We start from the raw sequence: 24,811 nt of genomic DNA on the forward strand, positions 1-24,811 counted from the left end.
TAACAGGTCCCTAAAACTAATATAACTTTAATAGCCTTACGTATCTTTACGGTTCATCGTTTTCCCACTTTCTCCCAGAGTTTACTAAATAGAACAATAATCCAGAACATTAAACATTTGACAATTCATGTCAGTTTTCATGTCCTATTTTAGACAAGTTGGTATGTGAATATTATTTGCGTTAACAGAAGTCAATATTTTTCATGATAACATTAGTTTTTCAATACAGCTATCCTATGGCACAAGGTGCTGTGTTATATAATCTCTTAGAGCCTATGTACAATGAGGAGATGGTTGCTGAATGCCTTGGTGAAATCTTACCCTTAACACATCACAGACCACATCATTAGAGCTACGTTCATTATAGTCTGGATCACTTGGATTTTATAGGATATCTAATGGTCCAACAGTAATTTTACCAAACTAAAACCACAAGAGAAGCCAGTATCAACCTTTCCCTCTTCAGTCTTGTGTTGACACAGGTACCAATTCGGCAAAGTGCCGACGGCCTTCTGTACGGTGTCGTCCCAGTGAGTGACATCTCAGCACAGATGAATGTAATCAGCCAACTTTTCACGCACAGGCTGAAAATGACAGCAGAGGGAGCATGTCTGCCATCATTTCAAAATAGAAGCCCAAGGCCCAGCTGCAATCACATGACCATTGTTACACATCAATGTCTGAGCCTTATTCCAGCCCAGATCTGCAGTTGGGGAAGGGTTAGGAATAATTCCATTATGGTCATTAATTTAGACTGAGTCTTTTTAAATTCCATTCACCTATAGAATTATTTTACCACACAAGGGTTAAGCTGATTATTTTGAAATAAACTTTCAATTTACCCTCAACCCTTAAGAGAATTTTCAGTAAATCGATTAGTAGCATTCTTCTCTTCCTTTATTCCTTCATTGATTTTCATGTTAATAATGTCAAGCAAGTGACTTGTTTGTTTCATCATTGGTTGTATATTGACATCCTCAGCAAGTCAATTGCAAATAAATATTATTTTCTTTGATCTGTTCATAACAAGTACATTACAGACAGCTCGTGTGATCATCGTAGTCACAGAAGACAACAGTTCTCATGCAGCTCTTGTTACTTATTTAGGAAGAAAATTAAGCTATATATTCATTTCTCTGTTTTCTCACCTTCTCCAATGTGAAATGTTGAGCAGTCTGTCGCTGCCTCTGGCTTGCTAGTCTTTTATAATGATTGTGATCATTTCCCACACTCTATTTTTTTTTTAATCACTATCTTTTTATGTATGTTTTTAAAAAGTCATTGTTTTTCTTTTTTACATTTTATTTTATTCCTTATCTAGGACTTGAAAAGTAGAAATGTACTACTATGAGAGAAGCTGATGAAATGAAAGAAAGAGTTGCTTCCGGTTGCACATACGCATGCGTACTTTGGACCAGCACGTCAAATCTTTGGCAACAGAAAACTTGTAGAAACTAAATGAGTGCAGGTGGCAGAGTCCCTCCGGGATCGGGTGAAGAGCAAAGCTGGGAAGTTCGGTGCAATGGTTCAGGTCCTCCTGGTTTGCAAGGCTTCTTCTGAGTTTGTGTGTCTCTGAGAACAGCCTACTGACGAAAACCTGCATTTCGTTCCACTGGGTCTCTCCGTTTTAGATCCCAGTGTTGAAAGCAATCCAGTCCCGGAAGGCTGTCACCCTAGTATAAACACCAGGCTTATTGGGTTGGCCGCATTCGTCTCCCCAGCTCACCACTCCAGCAAGGTACCAGATATCTCTAACATCGGAAGTAACCAGCGGTCCTCCGGAGTCACCCTAAGGAAAAAGGAAGAAACTGCTAATTTATAATTCAGCTTACCAAAGAAGAATTTGTTATTTTCCCAAGATAAACTATAACGAACGTGATTATTTTCAAGTCTTTGGAGTGTTCAGCCACCTACAAAAGGTGTTCTGCTGAGGGGAGAGCTGGCCGCAGGGTTCAGTACATGGACCTAAAGCTTCCTTCCGCTGAAGAGAACGGTACTGAGGACTTAGCTGCTGTGGGCTTAGCCCCTGACAAGATGGCTCCTTCTTCAGGCTGCCTCCTTGTTAGTATGACATAGCCCACCAGAAAGCAATGAACAGTCTATTACTGAGAAAGAACACAGACATGAGCTTTGGAAATCCACTGAGACGACCTTAACATTTAAGGTGGATAACGGCCCAAGCACTAGGAGCCTGCAACGCTCTTCAGATGATCTCAGTTTGGTTCCTTAGTACTCAGGACAACCCTGTTCACAAAGGCCTGTAACTGCAGCTCCAGGGAGATCCAACACTACAGCCACCTACACTCATGTGCGCTCACACGCACACGCACACAAACACACACACGAGTAAAAGTAATAATAATAATAATAATAATAATAATAATAATAATAATAATAATAATAATAATACATAGTTTTAAAATAGCATTTCATGATCCTATTGAGTTTTAGGTGGCAATTACGTTTTCATTCCCACCAACAACCTAAAACATGTGAGCGGCAATGGCTTAGAAATGGGTGGAGAACTGAGATTAGATGGAAATGGCATAGAAGTGGGTGGAAAGTTAAGATTGAATTTGGACATGAGTTTAATTTGGAAGATATAGATTTGGGTAACTGAAGGAACCAGGGGACCCGAAGAAAGGTCATTTTTAGAAAAGAGGAATTTGCCACGTAATAATGAGATAAGAGAGACCAGACCCAGTAGCTAGTGTTGTTATAGCTTACTAGCCATTTTGTGACAGTAAAGCTGTACAGAGCCAAAGCGGAGAAAATCGACAGACGATTCCCTCTCAGACGGAAGTGTTCACATTTGGCACTCAAGGATCTCCCTGCTCTCTTCGTGTTCCTGAATAATCACAAAAGTGCCTTGAGTACTGAACTCAAGCCAAAATATGTTAGGGAATGGAAACGTTTGCAAGTGTGGAACTGGCAAGTGTACTTTCAAATAACTTTTCATTATTTGATAACCACAGGAGGTTGGTTTACAGAATAACCGCTGTTTGTTCCATGTATTACTCCAGGAGCAATGAAGGTAAAAGAGAGTAAAATAAACACAATAAAATTGGTCTAACCTTGAGCCTTGGCCACGGGAGTGAGTGCAGAAAGGTCAGCTATATGGGAGAGCTCAAAACAGTAAGTTGAACATGGCTAAATTGATTGTCCAGGGGACAAAGGCAGGAAAGGTCTGTAGGGTACCATCAGTGGTTAAAAGCAGTGGGGGTTGTGAAGGTGGAAACAGGCAGTGTTCTCAATAAATCACTAGAAAACATATGAAAATCTGTAAAATAACATCTTGAAAATAATACATGTCTTTGTACAGATCTAGACTAAAGCGCAGGGTAAAAGAATGATTTTCAAAACATGGAATTTAGAAAACATGCTAAGCTTAGTCTTTAAAAATTATAAAGTAAAAATTGTGGGAAGAACATATCCAGTAAATCACATAGTCCTCTCCAGTATTTTATTAGTGGTATTTTTGAGGGAATCATTTGTGTGCCTTATCAAGAGATGTATTTTCATACTGACCAAGACACAGAATTGATAACCCTAGACAGTTTATACCAGGCTGCAAACTGGGTTCAATGAGATGTCTGTGCTTCAAACTAGGATGGAATTGAGTTATCCCATCTACTCTGGTTAAATTTGGCTAAAGCAAACTATCAACCACGGATGCTGGAAATAAAACAAATATAAAGATATTCTGAAATGTAAGGAGAAGAAAGGAAATTAGACTAAGTAACTCCAGGCTTAGTGAGTAATACAGCGATAAATTGCTTTCACGTGATTTGGTTATTTGAAGCTGAATTAGTCACAAAGTTGTTAAGCTGTGAACAGGTGCAATTAAAAATTTAAATTTAAACGTCTCAAGAAAAAAAAATTTCCCCCTCAACCGCGCCCCCAACCCCAGTGTGAGAGGTGGCTCAACACTTGCTGCTCTTGTAAAGGAACTGAATACGGATCTCAACACCTAAGTGGTGGGTCACAGCCATTTGTAATGCTGTTTCCAAGAGACCCAATACCTTCCTCTGATCCAGGCACACGTGTGGTGCACACACATGCAGGCACATCACTCATACACACAGGATAAAATAAATAAATTTAAATCAAACAAAAAAAATCTCTTTAGTAAAAGCGTCAGAAATGGAGTAGTCAGGGAGAGAGAACTACTAAGCCATCAGTCAAAATCAAATAAGTCAACTGTGCTGGGTAGTTTTATGTCAACTTGACCCAGGCTAAAGTGATCCAATAGGGGGGAAGTGGAATTGAGAAAATGTTTTCATAGGGCGGCTTGTACGCAGACATATAGAGCACTTTCTCAGTTAGTGATCGATAGGGGAGTGCCCAGCTCATTGTGGGTGGTGTGATTCCCTAGGCAGGTGGTCCTGGGTTCTATAAGAAAGCAGGATGAGCAAGCAATGAGGAGCAAGCCAGTAAGTAGCATCACCACCACCACCACCACCACCACCACCACCACCACCACCACTACCACCACGGTTTTTGCATCAGTTCCTGCTTCCTGGTTCCTGCCCTGTTTGGGTTCTTGTTCTCACTTCCTTCCATGATGAACAGTTATATGAAAGTATAAGCCAGATAAACACTTTCTTCTCAACTTCCTTTTTGATCAGGGTGTTTCATAGCAGCAATAGAAACCCTAACTAAGACATAGACTTCAGGGCTTGTCAGTCTGTGTAAACGGGCTCCTTTCTCTCTACGCTGGCGTTAAGGCAAGCTAACTGGCACCCACACCTTCTTCCATACGAAAGGACAGTAAATACCTTACCTACCACAGCTATGATCACTATACAGGCGCATGCCCTACAACCAGGAGATAACATGCATGGGTCTCTTCTCATTACAATGAGGTCAGAGAAATGTAACTGGGTAGTCGCTTCTTTTCATCATTGCCAAGCAGGAATGAAATCACTCTGCTGTGGTGTCAGCAGCAGCCTGTAATGGTGCGGTGACAAGGTGTTCCAGGCACAGTGACGATAGAGAAGACTTCACAGAGATGCTGAGGTTCTACCTAGGATCAGACACAATGAGGCACTCTCCTATAGGAGGCAATGAGACAATGCCGCACGCTAACCATCTGCTGCCGGTGTGCATCCGCAGAAGCTACTAAGACAGAAAAGTTAGCAGCACTCTTATAAAGTCAAATATTCAGAATACACTTGAAAATTACTCATTCTATGAAGAGCCAGGAAATTCTCCCCTCGAACTATAAAAGGCAATACACAGACACAAGCTCGAGGTACCACATAGAAACGCCTTAAAGGAACCCCCCCCTTTTTTTTTTAAATCACAATATCTCAAATTGTAAAACAAATAAAAACTAAACAAAAAAATAAATAAAGGAAACCTCAGGGAAGAATCCTTAGACACAAATGAGAATAAAATGACAACCCTAGAATTTTGATAACCCGATAACCCACATTTAAGACACAATTCAGCAGATGAGCTTAATGAAAGAAGGGTGGGAGAGGATAGAGATTTGAATCAGAATCTAAGAAGTCACCCAAGCAAATAACAGAGAAAAACAAAGTGGAGGCAACAATGAGCAACTCATGAGCCTCTGGAACCATAGCCAGAAATGTAACATGGTTGTCGTTAAAGACCCGGAAGTAGTGGAAGAACTCCAAAAAGAAGTCAAAGAAATCCAGCTGAAAATTCCCTCAGGTAATCAGAGGACATAAGCCTATACATTCAAAAGAAGTGAGCGAACCCCAAGCTAAGTAAAACCAATGAAATTCATGCTAAGATGGAAGATCAAACCTCTATGAGGAAAGACTAAAGAAAATTCTTGAAGACAAAGAGAGAAGTCATGGAGAAAGTCAAGAATAGGCAAATCTACTGGCTGTAGATTCTGCTCATGATTTAAGGACCCAAACAAAACTGTCAGTCTAAAACTTTATATATGGCAAAATGATGTTTCAGAAATGATGGAGAAGTAAGAGGTGTGTCAGGCAAAAACAAAACAAAACAAACAAATAAACAAAATGATCTTGTCCCCAACAGACCTACATTAAAAGGTTACAGGATGTTCCTAAAACAGAAAAGGGACCTTGAAAGGGAATCAGCATGATAACCTTTGCATAAACAGATTTTTTTTCTTCTCCACTTGAATACCTAATTAATGCTTAACAATCAAAGAAGACATTTCCTAGTCTAGCTCTCCACAAAGGATAAATTGAAATATTTATATTTACTAATATTTAATAAAAAGATATTTAAAGGAAGATATGTTTTCTATTCTATACTTCATTCAAATGAATAAAACTTTAATACCAGTGGACTATCATAATGTATATTTCCCATACATTGATTTACACAAACAAATTAGAGGAATTACTGGATTATTTTCTACAAAGAAATAGCCAAGAGTAGTAGCACATGAATCGATTGAAATTCCATTTTGTTTAACATTCTAAAAATCACAGGATTATAGAGATAGCGAAAAATGGCAATTGCTTCATATCAGAGATGGGAGGGGAGGCTAAGAGTTTATTATCCAAATATAGTTCTTCAGGGTAATGTAATAGGCTTCATCTTGATTGCAACAGCAACTCCATAAATCTATCTTTGTGTGGCAAAATACCATATACCTGAACATATATTTGTGTACCATTGTCTACGCCGTCGATTTTACATAGTTATACTTCTTTATAGGTTTATCATGTCTGTGTGAGTCTAACCCCTGAAAGAAATCAGCTAAGAGGACACTGGCAGGCTGACAAGAAGGCTCAGTGCAAAAAAGCATTTGCCACCAAGCCTGGTTCCCCCTACATCCAATGCCTGGAGCACGCATATGGAAGAGCCACATACACATTGTGTTACATGCATGCCCACACACCATATACACACACAATAAAATAGCATGTAGTGAAAGCTGTTTCAAAGAGTACACGTGACTCTTCTGTGAAATCTGTGCAGATCTGTGAACCCATAATTATTTTCAAATGAAAGCTAAGCAAGTCGTTATATAGTATACTAATTGGCAAACACACACCTGGCATGCATCTTTTTCTCCTTTTAGAAAGCCAGCACACAGCATCCTGGAAGTGATGGCGCCATTGTAAGCTTGAGGTTGATTGCAGGTTTGGGTATCTATGTAGTCCACTTGTACTTGCCGAAGGTGATTCTGAGTGAAACCTGAGAAGAGACAGATTTCTGTAGATACCTATATTTTATTAACTTGAAAAAACTCTGCTCCAGTTATTAGATAAAATGGCAGTCTCTCTCTCTCTCTCTCTCTCTCTCTCTCTCTCTCTCTCTCTCTCTCTCTCTCTCTCTCTCTCTCTCTCTCTCTCTCTCTCTCTCTCTGTGTGTGTGTGTGTGTGTGTGTGTGTGTGTGTGTGTGTTTTAAGAACATGAATAGTTCTAGGAATTTTTTCTAACTAGTTTAAATAAAATTTTCACTGACTAAGAAAGAATCTCAAATTGTTTGCACTCCACAAGATTATTTTGAGGGAAAATGGTTATATAATTACTTAACCTTCACTGCTAGGTATGTTACCAAACCCTAATTTCTCACATAGATAATTATCTAGTAAGGAATTCAGCAGCAAAAGCATAGTGTGGCAGCACTTGCAGCATAATATGGCAATATACACCTGAAACCGAGGGCAGCTAGCTCTGGGTTCAGTAAGGCATCCTATTAAAAGCTCAAGAGACAGCTCATCTGATGAGGATGTGGAGCAGAGAACACTCCTCCATTGCTGGTAAGAGTGAAAACTTGCACAGCCTCTATGGAAACCAATATGGTACTTCCTCAGAAAATGGGCAATCGATATACACCAAGACCCAGTTATAGCATCCTTGGGCATATACTCAAAGGATGCTCTATTTACTTGCTCAACTATGTTCATAGCAGCTTTATTCATAATAGTCAGAAACTCAACACAACCTAGATGTTCCTCAACCAAAGAATGGATAAGGAAAAATGTGTGCTCAGGAGACAGAAGCAGATAGGTCTCTATGAGTTTGAGGCAAAACTGGTCTATAGAGCGAGTTCCAGTACATTCAAGAAGAAGGAAAAAAAGGAAAGGAAAAAAGGAAGGAAGGAAGAAAAAGAAAAAAATAAAAGAAAATGTGGTACATTTCCACAACAGAGTATTACTGAGGTGTTAAAAGACCTCATGAATTTTTCATCCAGTAAAATGACATCCATAAAAACTGATGGAACCAGGAAAAGAAATCATCCTGAGTGAGGTAAACCAGACCCAGGAAGACCATTGGTATGTACTCAGTTATAGGTGGGCATTAGTTATTAAGTAAAGGATAACCATTGTATAATTCATTGGCCCAGTGAGGGTAAGAAACAAAGAGGCCTTAAGAGGGAAACAGAAACCCCTGGGATGGAGGAAGGAAAAGGAGAAATCAGGCATGGAGGAGAAGGGATAGAGGGAGATAGAACTGAGAGAAACCACTGGAATTAGGAGGTACTAGGGGGGCAATGGGGAAACCTAGTGCAGTAGAAACTCCTGGAATCTCTGATAATGACCTTAGTGAAGACTCCTAGTAATGGGACATTTGGACCCTGAACCAACCTTCAACCTACAATCTGTCCTGCCTGGACGACGTGCAGGGGTCATAGTGGCACAGAACTTATCGAAGTTGCCAACTAATGACTGATCCAACTTGGGGCCCATGCCATGAAAGCTCACATTTGACATGGCCTGAATGGCCAGGAACCAGAGGCTGGACATCCCAGTGACCCCAGATAGAAACAAGCAAAACTCGGGGGCAAGGGGAGTCAATGAGATGCTGAGTGACTAGCCCAGTTGTCCTCAGAGAGACACCATCCATCAACTGAAGGGAGCAGATGCAAAGACATACAGCCAAACACTAGGGGGAGCCAGGGGAACCCTGCGGAAGATGGGGAAGGAAGGATTGTATGGGCCAGATGGGTCAAGGACACCCCAAGAACCCCAAGAACATGGCTTGGAGAATCAACTAAGCAGGGCTCATAGGAGCTCATAGGAGCTCACAGAGCTAGGTCCTCTGCATATAAGTTGTAGCTTGGTGTTAATTGGGACTCCCAACACTGGAAGAGGGGTGGCTCTAACTCTTTCACCTGCTTTTGGGACACTTTTTCCTCCTACCGGTTGCCTCATCCAGCCTTGATATGAGGATTTGGCCTAGTGTTATCGTAACTTGTTATGCCATGGTCAGTTGATATCCCTGGGAGACCTGCGTTTTGGTATATTTATTTGTTTGTTTGTTTGTTTATGGGAAATGGGGGAGTGGACCTGGGGGAGAAGAGAGGTTGTGGGAGGCCTAGGAGGAGGGGAGGGTGGGGAAACTATGTTTGGGATAAATGTAAGAGAGAAGAATAAAAGAAAAAAGTGTGAAAGGCACTTTGTTTCCAAATAAATAACTAATAAGGTGGAGAAGGATGACTAAAACATCCTGACATTATCCTCTCTGGCCTAAACGTGCTCACATCCGATAACACAGCAAGCACACAAACGTACACATCAGAGAACACAGCAAGCGTACAAACACACACACACACACACACACACACACACACACACACACACCCTACAAGCACACAAACGTACACATCAGAGAACACAGCAAGCATACAAACACACACACACACACACACACACACACACCCTACAGGTGCATACACCCATTAATAAAGAGAAATTCAGTGGCTAACAGGCATAGCTGCTTTTTCCCATACCTGCCAGTATTATACAGCAACAGCGGCAGGGCATCAGAGAGGAGCTGAAGGCAAGAAAGAACGCACTTCTAAGTGGCCTAAAGCCTGCTGGCCTTAGCCTGAGTCCACATGAACAAGCAACATTTTTTTTTTTCATACAGCTCTTGGTTCTTTAAATGCCTCGTACTCCAAATTTGCTCCCTGTGACTTGATTTCCCCTTCAGATGCTCACCATCATTTTGCAGTGCTCCAAATCCTGTCACAAACATCCTCTGCCCCGGCTGGAATTCATGGTTTGCGTCAGGGAGACAAACCTTGTGCACTGCATTTGTGCAGGGGACAGGCTTTGAAAGCTCTACGACTGCAATGTCATAGTCGTGTGACGGGTATTTGTATTTTTCATGAACAATTATCCTCTTGACGCCTGTGGTCAGTTTTGGAGGTTGTAATGTTGCCCCAAAGGAAGCAGTCCATCTGGATGGATCCCTGTGCCTACCAAAATAATAATGATGATGAGGATGAGGATTAGGATGATGATGATGATTTACCTTAACATCAATATTATAATTTGTAAGGAATGGTTGTATCTGCATGTATTAGTATAAAAACTTAAGTTATAGTTCATATCAACAGAAATGAACTCTTTCAACTCTGAGAACTGGGCTCTGGGTTGAGACCAGGTAGAAAAACCACAGGGTGCTTTTCCTAGGTCACATGTCACACTATGCATCATAGTCGCTACTGCAGATCCAGAGGCCTTTGTTGTCAGTGGCTACAAGCAACACATGGAAGAAAAATCCTGCATAGAATGACAGTAAATATATTCTACATGCCCCACATGCTCTTCTTCTTTAAAAAAAGAAAAGAATGTTTTTTTCTGAAGTCCACAGAGGTCACAGATAACTTTAAAAAGATTCCACTGTGTATATTGTCAACATTTTATGCCAGGTTGAAAAGTCACCATTCCTTCTAACATAAATCAACTATTCAGTTATAAAATTGCTTCACACTTGCTTCACACTTCCTTATCTTTCTTCTCAGAATATCCTCATGGAGATCAAACCTATCACCTGCTGAACCCCCAGTTCAGATAAAGATACTTAGTGGCTATCAGTTCTTCTATTTGATAATAAACTCAGAATTCAAATGTGACTTAAAGTTCCTATGTACTTTGTGAAACTATCATAAATTTCTCAATGAGTAATTTTACCAAAACAATGTACTTTGACATTTTCATTTTCAAAGACCATAAGACCTCCTACTTAGTTTTCTCAGATTCCTTTTATATTCTGTGATACACGTTATATTTTTTTTGATTTGTGCAAAACTTAGCTCTCTCAAAATTTCTTGAGTTATTTAATGAATAGATAATGTAAAAAGACATGCACTTTCCTTCTGCCCCTTCCTCAAAGGTCGGGACTTACGTTCGAAAGCAGTGAGCAGCGCTCACGAGCCACGTGCTGTTGATTAAGGTCGCTCCACAGCGGTGGGCCCTGTCCCACTGCAGGCTGCTTTGCCATGGCCACTCTCCTTCTTCTACTCGTGTCCCACCGACAATCCTCACACTAGTCTGGGCTGTCGATTTATTCCGTCGTGTCCCACAACCTGCCAAGTAGACAGCAGACACTAACTAGCAGTCACTTAAGCATCCCAATTTTCTTTTACTTTGTAAAATCCAAAAGATCAAACGTTTTCTGATGTTTTTCTTTTTGTGTAAATAATATTTTATTTAGTCAACTCTTATTCACCTTGTGAGATTTAACTCTGCCATTAGTTGTCTTAAGGTGACCTCTCTATCAATTTCTCTGCTTGAAAACTAAGTTAATTATGACTTTTCTTTCATGCTCCCTTAATGACCATACTAATTGTATCATTTCATATGTGTACACAAATGGTTTTGTTCTTGTTATCATCCCCTAGCTTTGCTTACAGTGAAGGTTTTCCTAGGTATCAGTAACATTTCTTCATACAATCCTGATGAAAAGGCCACAGTGTGGCATGGTTTTTTATGCCATAGTAAGGCCCTTGGGTGAAAACTACTGTTTTAGAATTATGTGGTCATCAATTTGTCTTAAGCATCTCCTTATGTCAGAGTGTACGCTGCTTGGAGAGAATATATGTTGCCCATTCTGCATCACTTTTGGCTAACATGGAATCTGTACATCCTAGCTTCCTAATCACTATTGATGGCAAGAGCATGTGTCATTTCGATTATATTTTGATTCTAGACTTGGTGGTATTTATTAATTATTCAACATTCTGAGATTTTATTTTAATTAATCACATTTATTTACTTAGCGTGTATATACTTGTGTCTACTGCACTCTCTCTCTCTCTCTCTCTCTCTCTCTCTCTCTCTCTCTTTCTCTTTCTCTTTCTCTCTTTCTCTTTGTGTGTGTGTGTGTGTGTGTGTGTGTGTGTGTGTGTGTGTGTGTGTAGGAGAGAGAGGACAGGCTGAAGTAATTTGTTCCCTACTTTCTCCATGTGGGTCCTAGGGATTGAATTCAGACCGTCAAGCTTAGCAACAAGTGCCATTACCTACTGAACCATCTCGCCATCCCTCTTTCCATTTAAGAAAATAATGTCCTGTTATAAATTTTGTAACTATTAAGTGTATTCTTTTATCATCATGACTGTTCTGCAGTAAGAGAGTGAAGGACTGGGTCTAGAATAAGACCTTTAAATTTTCATATTTAATTTCATCAAATATACAAGTCCATAATTACCTGCAATTTCTATTGTAAATAAGAAACATCAAGACGCTTTTATTTAGAGTAGATTGACATTAAGTTTGTATCTCTAGCTGAAAAATAACACATGGACAAACAGTGCGTTTTCTTCCTCTTTAACAGTCGTCCAACTCACTCACTTCCTGTTGGGGACGATAGACCATATGGCCAATGTTCAGCCATCTTGTCAGAGGCTGCACCTTTAAATCTCTGTCTTTCCCAGAGCTTGCCTTTCACCAGAAACTAGCTCTGTTATAGTTTAGCAGTTAGACTAGACAAAGAGGGAGCTAGATACCCTGTGTGGCAGGACATTATGACCCTGCCTGGAATTCCCTGTGTTTTGAGAAAAGCCTGCAGCTGGGTTGCTATAGCAATATGCTTCCCTGCCTTCTGAACTATAAAAGCTGCTGCCTGGTTAATAAAGATTGAGAGTTTGATCAATCAGACTTGCTCTCCTTCTTTTTGCCTTGCATTCTCAACAGGTGACCTCCCTCCCGAGTTTTAGTCGAACCTCGCAGGTCGGGTCAACTTCCATTTCCACGGTCACAGGCACCTGAACACCCAATCTGAAGTTCTCCCAATTTTGCTGTTCTTTAGTGGAGACAAAATAAAGTGCTATGAGCTTTGTACACATCATCCAAACTCTATTCTATCTGCAGAATCAACACAAGGCTCATGTAAATGTTCTGCAGTGTCACGTTTCTGCAATCAAGTAATGCAATCTCAGTGACTAAGTTTAACTTACAGTGGTTGAGATAGTTGTCTGTTTCTGTCTTGTTGATTTCTGAAATACACACAAATGGTGAATAGGTTGGGGTGAGTGTAACAGAATTTCATTGTCTGAGCTTTTCAACACTAGACAGGTGATAAATCTCTAAAACAGTATCCCAGGATATAAGGAAATAAATACAGTTGGGTTATCATGCTTTTTTCTTTTCTTTTCTTTTCTTTTTTTTTCTGCTTCAAAGAGAAAACAAAGAGGTACAGAATGTATTAAGTGTTCACATTTCTTGGCTTTAGTAATTTTATAGTAGTCAAAGCGGTTCTCTTTGAAAACATATGAGAGGACAGGTATTTTAAATGCAAAAAAACATATTAATCTATTAGTTTTTTTCCTGGTATTTAGTACTTTTGATACACTGGAAGTTTGTATTACAGAGATTCCTCTTTTATACCTTATCCATCACGACATTCTAAGAAAAATGGAGGATATAAGGAAGATTAATTATTGAATCTTGATTACTTAATAGTCTGTTTCAAATAATCTATTCTCTATCTCAACCTCTTTCTAAAAATTCTAGTTTTATCTGTTCTTTTACTGAGAATGCCTTTGTGTTGGAGGTTGGTCTGAATATTCTGATGCTAATTATTGGCCCCCAAGATCTGGTTACTGCCCAGATTGAGCAGAATTATTCCTCCTTTAAGATTTATTCCTGCCCTCGCCTTTAATCCCAGCACTAAGGAGGCAGAGGCAGGTGGACCGCTGTGAGTTCGAGGCCAGCCTGGTCTACGAAGTGAGTCCAGGACAACTGAGGCTACAGAGAGAAACCTTGTCTTGAAAAAAAAAAAGCCTTATTTCTGTTTGACCAATAAAAAGCCGACAACCTAGGCAGGCAAATGCGCTAGGAATGGCTAAGATTTTGAAGGCAGAGAGATCTTGGGAGAGAGAGAGCAGATGGGATGGAGGAGGAAGATGGAGGAGAATTCCCGAGGGATAAGAAAAAAGCCACATGGGCACAGAAGAGCAACGTCCAAGTTCCTCATGGAAAGAGATGGCCAAAATAACATTACATAGTCCTTTGTGGTCACAGAGAAACAAACCAACAAAAACTATGTACCTCAACCTGCTCGATTTCAGTAGCAAAACCACACAGAAATGAATATATGTGAATTACAGTGTTCACTGGTTAATGATTTTGAGAAAGCAGATATGACAATGCATGTTGAAGCTTCTCTGTGTCATACTCTCAGAACACGTGGTGGAAGCAACAAGCAGAAGAAAAACATTCAAAGCCACTTTTTCCACGTACAGTTAGATTGTGTATCCAATGTATGAACACACTTCTCAGAATATAATAATAGCCTGCATGCGAGGCTTACGCTTAGAACACTTTCATGAATGAAAATGGTTCATTAACACCAATTTATTCCAAAGCAATGACTTACAGGTCTCAGGACCTCAGCAATTAAAGTGAAAAAGAATGTTTAACTGAATGCCTAAAGCTATCTTAGAATTTCTCTGAGTAAGAGAAGTAAGCAAGGCAAACAAACCTACTTTTAATTTCAACTGATTCAGGATCAACGCTGGGGGGTCCTGTAGCATGTTTCAGCTTTTCATGCAGAACATGTTCAATAATTTTATGCACGATTTCAGGATCCTCGGTAGAGCGAATTCGAAAAATCAGCACCATGTGAGCCAACACTCCATCGTCTTCTTCACTATTGTCAAAAAAAAAAAAAAAAAAAAAAAAAAAAAAAAAAAAAAGAAAGAAAGAAAGAAGGAAGGGAAGGAGGGAAATGGGTAGAAAGGAAAGAATTGAGGGAGGGAGGAAGTTTGTATGGAATTATTATGCATGGTTCTTTGCTTTCCTTTTTGCTATAATGCTGTGTTTTCTATATTAAAACTTAACAAACATCACTGATCTCGCCCCCTTTCCTTCAATCAGACAGACTCAGGTTCTCACCCCTGTGGTCTGCTGGTGTCTTGACTCTGAGGTTCTCATACTATTCTCTCTTCTGTATGTTATAGAATCGAAAGGAAAGAAGAGTGAGTGGCCATGAATGGCAGGATGGCTGAGACGCAGAAGTGGGCACGCTGCAAGGTGACTTGGGAAATACAGCTGGTACAGATTAGTTATTTTATAGTTCTCAGGGATCCAGATGAAAGAGACTTGGGTGGCAACCTCAGGTTTCTCAGTAGTGATTAGATTCTTCTTGAGTTAGGGAATTCACTACGCAACCTTTCGCCAGGTGTACATGAACAGGCAAATAGCCACAGAAATTGGGAAAAACATTCAGTGTGGACATAAAAAACTTAGCATAAGGTACCATGTAGACGGTGCACTCCTTAAGAGAATGGAAATTTATGACATAGAGAGAGATCCAAGAAGGATGCGATCTCAAGTATAAAATTTTTTAGGAAAAAAAAATCATCAAAGCAATGCCTCAGAGATGTCAGCTAAGTCACAGACAGGGACATAGTTCAGTGTTGTCATTTGAAATTATAATAAACAATTCTTGTGTGTTGCCAAGTAATAATACACTTGTAATCCCAGCACTAAGAAGACTAAGGCAAAAGAAAAACCAAATTGGGAGTTGAAAGCAAACCTGGACTGCACAAGAAGACTTTGTTCCTGAATACAAACCAACAACAGTAAAAAGTTATGTTCTGGCCTTGCCTATCTATCAGTAGTTGATAAGAATTCTAAAATCCTCTTAGGTAAATGTTTGAAGCATTAAAAAATGTAGAACAAAAGAAAATAGGCTAAATTAACTGGGATAAGGGGTGGGGAATGCAAGACATGAAGACATACTGATCTCGTTTGCCAGGGTACTACTTGCTGTTCAATTAGTTCTCAGTTGTGATTAGCATAACACACACACACACACACACACACACACACACACACACACACACACACTATAGCATCAGCAATAATTATACTCTTGTTCTCAGCAGGCATCTTGCAAATGTTCATTTTTTTCAAATTGGAGGCTAAATAAAGTACGTTGTTGCCCACGGCTTGTTAAGCTAAATCAACATCACATCATTGGTATTTTAAATATATTTAGTAGTTAAGCCCAGAATCAACCTTTTAGGTTCAACATACCTGTACTTGATAATGTGAGCTTTGGCAAGCTGTCCCCTTAGCGGAGATTTGTAAAATGCGTTTTTCACCTGTTTAAGAATATTTATAGCAGATCAGCAAGAACAGTTTTCTGAGGTTTTCTTTTTCAAGTTAATCCAATGCTCTAGAGTGGTGGTTCTCAACCTTCCTAATGCTGAAACCCTATAACAGAGTTCCTCATGTTGTGATGACCACCCACATACAACCACAAAATTATTTTCACTGCTACTTTGCAGCTGTAATTCTGCTACTGTTATGAATCGTAACGTAAGTATCTGTTTTCTCATGGTCTTAGATAGTCCCTCTGAAAGGGCCATTTGACCCCAAAAGGGTGTCGACCCACAGGTTGAGAACCACTGCTCTGAAGAGTCATACAAGACAAGGTAAGCAAACAAACACAACCCAGTGAGCACCATGCACACTGTGCGGAAGCTGGAGAATGCTCTATGGCGTCCTACCCAGTGTTGGGCGCTGACCTCTCAGTACCCAGAATGGAGTCGCATTGAGGCCAGCAGGGACCCACAGGTTCTGGTCAGAAGGATATCAAAACCGGTGAGCACTGTTCCTTTAAGAATCAGTTCACCCTCTATACCCTGAGTTAGGAACTTTTACTGAAGACACACACACACACAAACACACACACACAAATGAACCATCAACTTTAATTTTTCAGATTTCTATCACTGTGACAAAATGCCTGAGCAAAACAACTTAAGGGAGGGAAAAAAAAGTGTTTGGACCCATGGATCCGGAGGGGAAGTGACGTACTTCTCCTAAGTGACAGCTGGCCATTGGAATGAATGCATGGCAGTGTGGTGTGACACAGTTACCAAGTGTGCTCACGTACTGCGTGCCCAGCTCAGCACTGGCAGCACTGTGAGAAAGTCCCCTGCATTCCACAGCTATGAAGTTTCTCTAACAATATGACAGAAGTGTTTTGTGAAGATATTTCTTGCTATAAATAATTCAAATGAACTTAAACTTTAAAATTCAGGGCTTGGGAAGGTAAAGATTTCAGTTAACTTCTTGTTAACTGTGGATAAGCAGATCAAGGGAGCTTTCCATTTCATTCTTATATTTCCTTGATTCCTCAATCTGTCCTCCAAGACCAATGCTACGATGACAACATTACAGTCATGCCCTCGAATTGGTGGCTCACTTGGAAGTTAAAGATATGTTTTTTATCAAGTAATTGCAAAATTATTATTGATTTTGAAGGTACTGAAGATCTATATTCCTTTAGATTTAAATAAATCTGGATCTTAAAAAACTTATTTTGGCAAATGGCACCAAGAAAAAAAAGAAGGGGATAGTGACATAATTGGCTTTCTGAGCTCCATTCCTTTTTCTTACTTTACGTGTGTACAGGAAATTCAGGAAGTGCTTCTTACGGTTTCCTTGCAAGTAGACATGTGGCCAGGATCTGGTTTCCTCCTTAGTGACCTACCCAGTTCTGTGAAAGGCTGTCATCAGTCTAAAGCTTAGACATGGTTTGAACGCCTCCCAGAACTTCGTGCATTGCAATTTAATCCTATTGTAATGTAGTAAGAGAGTGAAAAACCATAGCGTTTAAAGGTGAGGCATTAGGGAGGTGAATTAAATTAGATACGGTTATTAGGTCAGAGCCCAAGGTTGAATCCAGGTGGCTCTGAGAAAGAGCGAGAAAACAGTAGGGACTACATAAGTGCTCTCTGTCTTGGGCTGGTGATGTGGTAAGCCTCCTTCTGATGCCAACAAGAAGGGAAGGCCATCATCAGATGCCTTTGACCTAGTGCCTTCCAACCCATGATGCAAAATAAACATTCTTTCACTAGACAATAGACTATTGAAGTATTTCACTACGACAACAAAAGCAGACCAATATGAATTATTTCCATTCTGTCCCTATTCAGAATACTGGAACTAGAAGACATTTTGCAAAGCATATTAATTTAATACCTAAATTACCATACGAGGAAATCTGTCCAGAATGAAACGAGTTATCTACCATCCGCTGACACATCCAACTGATGGCTGGTGGCAGAACTTGCTTTTCAATTCTCTTCGCATCACTTCATATCATAAGTTACCTCACTAGCCAAGAAAGCTCCAAATTATTGTCTAGGTGATATAGTGATGAGAATTCCTTTGGTCTGTGGTCCTAAATTTCTCTTTTCTTAACTATTGGTTAACTATTGGATTCCTCCCTGAGAAGGAATACTGGTGCCTTTCCATAGCCTTATATACCCCAAATATATACATTAGATGTGCCTACAAGTAAGCATAGTGTTTATATTTGGGTTGGAATGATTTTAATCACTTCATTCTTTTGCTCAGAGACTCTTCTATGGGTTGGGTATCCATATGAAAGAACCTTATTCCACATAAGCCTCACATCCTCAGAATTTCTGGACTATGCTGATCAAGAATAATATGTAAGTGTAGAAAATGTGAGTGAGAAGGACATTCATGAATGGCTAGATGCTATTTAGTTTGGCCTTGCTGATCCAGTCTTCTAAGTTATGTATTGTGATTTTTGTTTTGGATCCCTTTGTATGATTTTCTATCAGTTTTCAAAGATATGCAGGGATCAGCTGACTAGATATTTTGGAAACCAGGCCATCCCAGTGTCATACACATGGAGAAAAGGATACTTACCATAGTTTCAATTCTCTGACTCATATCTGTGAAATTTTTAGAAGCCTCTCTTCCAAACTCAGAATATAGCTTGTCACTTGTGAATGGCAATGTGCTATAGTAATGGTAGGTCCTCCTTTGATCTATAAGGAAAGAGGCAAACCCCATCATAATCTTTATCAGATGTGTAAAACATCACTACTACCCCATACATTGACTATTAGAAACAGTAAGACAAGAAGTAATGTTCTTACTCCTAGTCATCTGCTCTGTCATCCTGCTCCAGGCTCCAGAGCAATATCAGAATAAAGAAAAGTACTCATCATCCTATTACACAGAGTATAAAAGCTGTGAGAAATGCCCGGTGCTCTGTAATGCTGTACAAATACCACGGAAGAGCTGTGGGCTAATGATTCATGTGTTATTCATTCCCTGGTTAGCCCAAAGGAAATCCAGTCATGTCATCTGAATGAACACATCTGGTTATATCAAGAAACTTCCCAGGGCTTATATTAAAGAAGTAGAACCCCCCCCCTCCTATTCAGAAAGCTATCCATTCATTCTGGATTGTAGCATGAGAAAATATGTTTTGGCTGGAGATGGAAATGAGAACAGGAATTGAGAAAATAGAAATTTAGGGGGCTACTATTGCCACCTGGCATAACCTTCCAAAGACACTTATATAGGTTCACTGGGCTCCTTTGTCACAGAACTTATTTCTCCCACTGGGCTTAGGGGATGTCTCTCCTGCTTCTTTGCCACTGTGTCCAGTCTCTGCTGCCAATTCACATGACCTGCTTTGTTGACCCACTGTAGAGTTAATGTAGTATAGTTTTCCTCTTCTACACAGAAGAATCAGACATCTGTGTCTACTCCAGTGACTATTAGTGCCTGCCACATTTCTGTGAGCATCGTTGTGCCAAGCGTTATAAATATAACAGTAACGCAAGACCATTGAAATGGTGATTGTAAGAAAATGGACTGTGCCTCACCCAGACCCCGGCTCTTTCCTCTTTTTCCAAGCTGATGTTAATGTCCCCGGTATTCAATAACACATTCAATTGGATAAGAGCCCCCTTTATTCACTTAAGCATGGCTTAACATGACCAACTACCAGCACTTTCATATGGACCAACCACAGGAACAACTTATATACTCAGTATTGTACTTTGTTCTGTGTTAATGCCTGCCTGCGGCTCTGAAGAGGTCCAGGGTGGGGTCTCCGGGGCTGAATGTGGATGCCCTTCCAGTTGACTTTATCTCTTGGGTGGCCGGAGCTGATGCCTCAGGCAACTGATCAGGATTGAAAGAGAAAGGAGGGTAGGGAGCCCAGGGTTTCTTTATGCAACCTTGGCTGTCCGGGACTCGCTTTGTAGATCAGGCTGGCCTTGAAGGTAGTCTTGATTGTCCTGGACTCACTTTGTAGACCAAGCTGGCCTTAGACTCACAGTCATCCACCTGCCTCTGCCTCCCTGAGTGCTGGGATTAAAGGCATGTGCAACCATGCCTGGCTCTAATGCTAGATTTTAGAGAGATGCAGCTGTGCACAGTTGACAGGGTTGTCAGAGGTTGGAAGCAATTCTGGGATGCATCAGGGTACAGACCTTGCAAATACTGGATCCCTTCCAGAGATCTCTCATGCCTACTGAACTTCCCCCAAATCAATGGCTCCTGACAGTGTGTCAGAGGCTGGAAGTAGTTCTGGGGGTGCATCACATCTTGTGAATACCAGATCACCTCCCAGACAGCCCAAATGCCTAGTGAGCTCCTTTAACAGGACGAGTATTGACAGTTCTGTAGACGTCAACAGGCCACTAAGTTTTAGATGCATTTTCAGCTTCTAGTATTATGTGATATCTTTTGTAATTTAATGGATATTGAATATGTTAAAAGTATGAATGAGCACTGGGCATGGTGGTACATGCCTTTAATCCCAGAACTCAGGAGGCAGAGGCAGGAGGAACTCTGTGAGTCCGAGGCCAATCAGGTTTACAAAGTGAGTCCAGAATAGCCAGGGCTCTGTTACACCGAGAAACCATGTCTTGGGGGGGAAAAAAAAGATAAATACAAAACCAAAAACAAACAAGAAACAGAAAGCATGAATGAGCATGAGTTTGTGGATTATTTTCTAACAGACTTGTAATTCTACAACTTAACAGTGATGCTGTTCACTCAGAGAGTCACCTGAAATTCACAGCACAAAGAAGTATAAATAAAGCCCCAAAGGTATGGGACAGGAGTCATACAAACAATTCTAAGCTGTCCTGAGCACTGTAAAGCGAGTCTCAAAATGATGTTTTTCCAAACCTAGCCACATTCTTATTCATTCTGTAACACATCTGTTTAGTTTGGCATGTGGATTCCCAAACACTCATTGTTTTATCTACTCTGTTGTTAGTTTCCACCCGCAGATGGAACGTCATACATACAAAATAGTAACATAAAAGAATCATTGTTTATTCAGGTGTGCTGTGTGGGCACCGGAAGTTGTGTGATAACAGTTTCTGACTGACTGATCAACCAAGTAGTATGACACAAGAACTAGCCACTAGAAAACATGACCCATTTTCAGTGCACACATACGAAAAAGACCCATCATATTGAACAGACAAGAATACACAGAGAAACCTTGTCTCAAAAAGAAAAAACAAAAACAAAATAAACAACAAAAAGAACAAGACTTATAAAATTTGGTATCCAATTAGGATTCTAGGTGAGAGAAGCCTTGGAGAAGGGGGAAATAGAAGGATCCAGAGGGTCCTTGAAATCTACAAGAAGAACATTATGATGGGCAGATCTGGGCCCAGGGGTCCTGCTCAAACTATGGCACCAGCCAAGGACAATACAGGTGGTAAACTTCAAACCCCAACTCAGATCTAGCCGATGAACAGGCCATTCTCCACAGTTGAGTGGAGAGTAGGGACTGACTTTCACATGAACTCTGATGCCCCATATTTGACCATGTCCCCTGGAAGGGGAGACCTGGTGGCACTCAGAGGAAGGATAGCAGACTACCAAGAAGAGACTTGATACCCTATGAGCATATACAGAGGCAGGATGTCCCCCTCAGTCACAGTCATAAGGGAGTTAAGTAAGGGGAAAATGGGAGGGAGGGAGGAATGGGAGGATACAAGGGATGGGACAACAATTAAGATGTAATATGAATAAATTATTAAAATATAAATAAAAAATAAAATAAAATTTGGTTTATGAAAATGCAGAGGAGATGTAGAAGGAAGCACTTTTCTCTTACAAAAATGATCAGGCCTCTAACATTACTATATGAAAACAGATAGTCCTAAAAATATGTCACTTGTTTTTTAATCATCTATGCCAGGATCTTCACATTTTTGGAAATATAAAATGAATAAATCATAGACATACATGCATCAAGGAGTAACAATGCTTACAACATGACAAGGCTCAGGATATTCATGACAGACCTGTACTGCAATGTTATTTTAGCAACGTTTTTGTATTAAAAAGCATTCCAGAGAAATTTCTATTATCAAAATAAAGATACTCCAATTTTTAAAGATCTGCATGTATGTAAATACCACCCAAAAAAATATTTGTCTGAAGCACTGGTTTTCTTCACACCATCCAGAAGAGATGTCTCTACTTTGCTTTGAAAATTGAAATTGTACTTTGGAGCTAGCGGGAGAAGATAGCCAGATCCAAATCTTTCTTTCTCTGTAGAGAAAAAACACTTTCATCAAATTCCCAATTAAATTAGAGTCAAGTGTTTTGCTTCTACGGTTTCATGGCCTTCATGTAGCAAAACAGACTCTAGTCACACAAGGGGATATTAAACTAAGAGGTCACAGTCAAGTCAACTAATTAAAACCTGGAGCAGGGTAAAGGGAGACTTCAGCAGGGTTGTTCTATCTGCAGTCCCCTGGGCGTCTGCCTAATAACAGCAACCAGCAGCTCATCTGGCCGGGAGAGACCTCAAAACCACACAGAGAACCTCCTCATAATTTGCCTCAGCACATCTTGTCCTCTGCGATCACGAATGTCCCCGGATGAGATTGTAAATGACATAGGCACTCAGCTAGCCAGACGCCATTGTGAACATCTCTCCAACTTAGTACAGCACAAAGATTAGCCCTACGTGACATGTCAGTGTGTAACTCATTTATTGGAATGTTTAAATTTTGACCAACTAGGTGTTTTTAAATCAAGGTTATTGTCCTGTGATCCCAACTAACTCAAGATATTGTATTCCAGTTAACCTGTGGTCTTCCCCTATTTAAGACTCTTTCATCACATGCCAGTTATTTTGAAAAGTAGCATTCTATCCCTAACAGGAAGCATTGTTCCACCAAAGATAGAAAGATGGTTCCTCCTTGGTTTGTGGACATTAAAATAAAAACAAAACAAAACAAAAACAAAGCATTCAAAGAGTTCGGGGCTAATGCAAATAAACCATAGCGGTGAAGAAATAACCCTGAGGCAAGCCAAAACATGAAATTCCACGAGGAAACAGTTGGAGCAAGGGCCGTGATGCCAGAGCATCTCATACTTACTGTATCTGACATAGTGAACAGTGAGTCCAATGCACACTGCCAGGACAATCAGGGATAAAAAAGAGATGAGGCCAACAACCCAGGGCTCCACACAAGTTCTCTTCCTGGCCCTCAGCACAGGTGGCCTGAGGAAGAAAGTAAATAGAGGGATCATATGGATGTGGACTTCTGATCAACACTTTAGGCAAGTTAAGAACACTCAGAGGACAGTGTGCCACCTTGCGGTGTGCCGCCTTGCTTCCCAGCTGCTGAGACAAATCCTGGTTCTGACTGCCTGAACTTGGACAAGTAATTTGACCCCTCTATGCCTTAGTTTCTTTATCTATAAAACAGAGATGATAGTAATGGTCCCTATATCATAGGACTACTTATAAGGACTAAACAAAAGTTCCATATATAAAGTAATGACAGTAGTGCCTGACCTGTACATGGGGCTTCTGGAAGAGTTAGCTGTCATATGGCCAGCAAGCTGTGACCAAGCTACAGAGCAGGGTGCTGTAGACAATAGAATTTTAAATGGTTTATGAAGTGTAGTAAAGGTTAAACCCCATACCACATTACAGACCTATTTCTACTTGCCTTCTCATGTTATGATTAAATTCCAAACCAAACCTTGAGGATGCATAGATAGGGTTATGGAAGCCCTCTAATGAACACAGCTGTTTGAGCTAATACCTACCTGTAAGCTTCAGTAATGTCCTGGCAGCCCTTTCTCCGTGGCCTCATAGTCCCTTCAAAGCACAGCCCTAACCCCAGATGGCAGAGCAGGCTTTGGTTTGGTTGATAATGTTGCCAACCATTTAGATTGTATGGTCTTTTTTTTTTTTTTTTTTTTTTACTCAACAGGTTATATCAATGTATAGTTGTGTACAAATACATGTAACAATAATAATTTCAAAAAGAGAGAATTTGGCTTGACCTAATTAATTGTGGTTACAATAGGTGTGGATTCTAACTAATGATTATTTACTAAGTTTTAGGCTTTTTAAATTTTATTTATTTATTTGGCATATACATTTATATTATTACATGTAAGTAGAAAAATTACATACAGCAGGAAGAACCATGAAACAATCAAGGATCATATGAATGTTATATTCAAGGTATTTTGCTTGGTCGCATTTGGCAATCACGTAGAAAACATCTTTCCTATCTTGGTGAGTCTAAAATTCTGAATGTAAATCAATATCTATCCTCTCTCTTCTCTGCCAACTCAAAGCCTCTATCTATACCTAAAAACATCTTAACCCCTAAACAGCTTAGGTTAGGTTAATTGTAAGACTATACTACCAGGACTTCAACCCCATCAGAGACTTGAGAAGGAACGAAAGTTAATTACTTGAGTGAACGAGAAGTGCAGGTTAGTAGCTTCCAGAGTGAGAAGGAAAAAAAATAAAAGAGACAGTTTACTGCCTG

At 40.1% G+C, this 24,811-nt stretch overlaps 1 protein-coding gene across 1 annotated transcript; it reads right to left on the reverse strand.

Moving 5' to 3' along the window:
* Positions 1–1,570: 1,570 nt before the first annotated feature.
* On the reverse strand, positions 1,571–24,121 carry LOC127210499 (transmembrane protease serine 11E). The gene is made up of 10 exons (XM_051170158.1): positions 24,075–24,121; positions 23,396–23,520; positions 18,888–19,009; positions 16,233–16,300; positions 14,678–14,841; positions 13,148–13,186; positions 11,098–11,278; positions 9,906–10,165; positions 7,010–7,152; positions 1,571–1,789 (listed from the first exon to the last, which is right to left on the reverse strand). The coding sequence occupies exons 1-10, from the start codon at positions 24,119–24,121 to the stop codon at positions 1,628–1,630; spliced, it is 1,311 nt and encodes a 436-aa protein (XP_051026115.1). The 3' UTR covers positions 1,571–1,627.
* Positions 24,122–24,811: the final 690 nt, after the last annotated feature.

Source organism: Acomys russatus, chromosome 28 (assembly GCF_903995435.1).
Source record: "Acomys russatus chromosome 28, mAcoRus1.1, whole genome shotgun sequence".
NCBI lineage: Eukaryota > Metazoa > Chordata > Mammalia > Rodentia > Muridae > Acomys > Acomys russatus.

What these genes read in the sequence shown, in the direction of transcription:
- LOC127210499 (XM_051170158.1), bottom strand. Translation starts at nt 24,121, where the DNA reads ATGAGGCCACGGAGAAAGGGCTGCCAGGACATTACTGAAGCTTACAG. An exon ending in TGTTCACTATGTCAGATACA is followed by an intron (nt 19,010 to 23,395) that starts GTAAGTATGAGA and finishes CTTTCCTTATAG; the next exon opens with ATCAAAGGAGGACCTACCAT. An exon ending in TGGAGCACTGCAAAATGATG is followed by an intron (nt 7,153 to 9,905) that starts GTGAGCATCTGA and finishes GTCTCTTCTCAG; the next exon opens with GTTTCACTCAGAATCACCTT.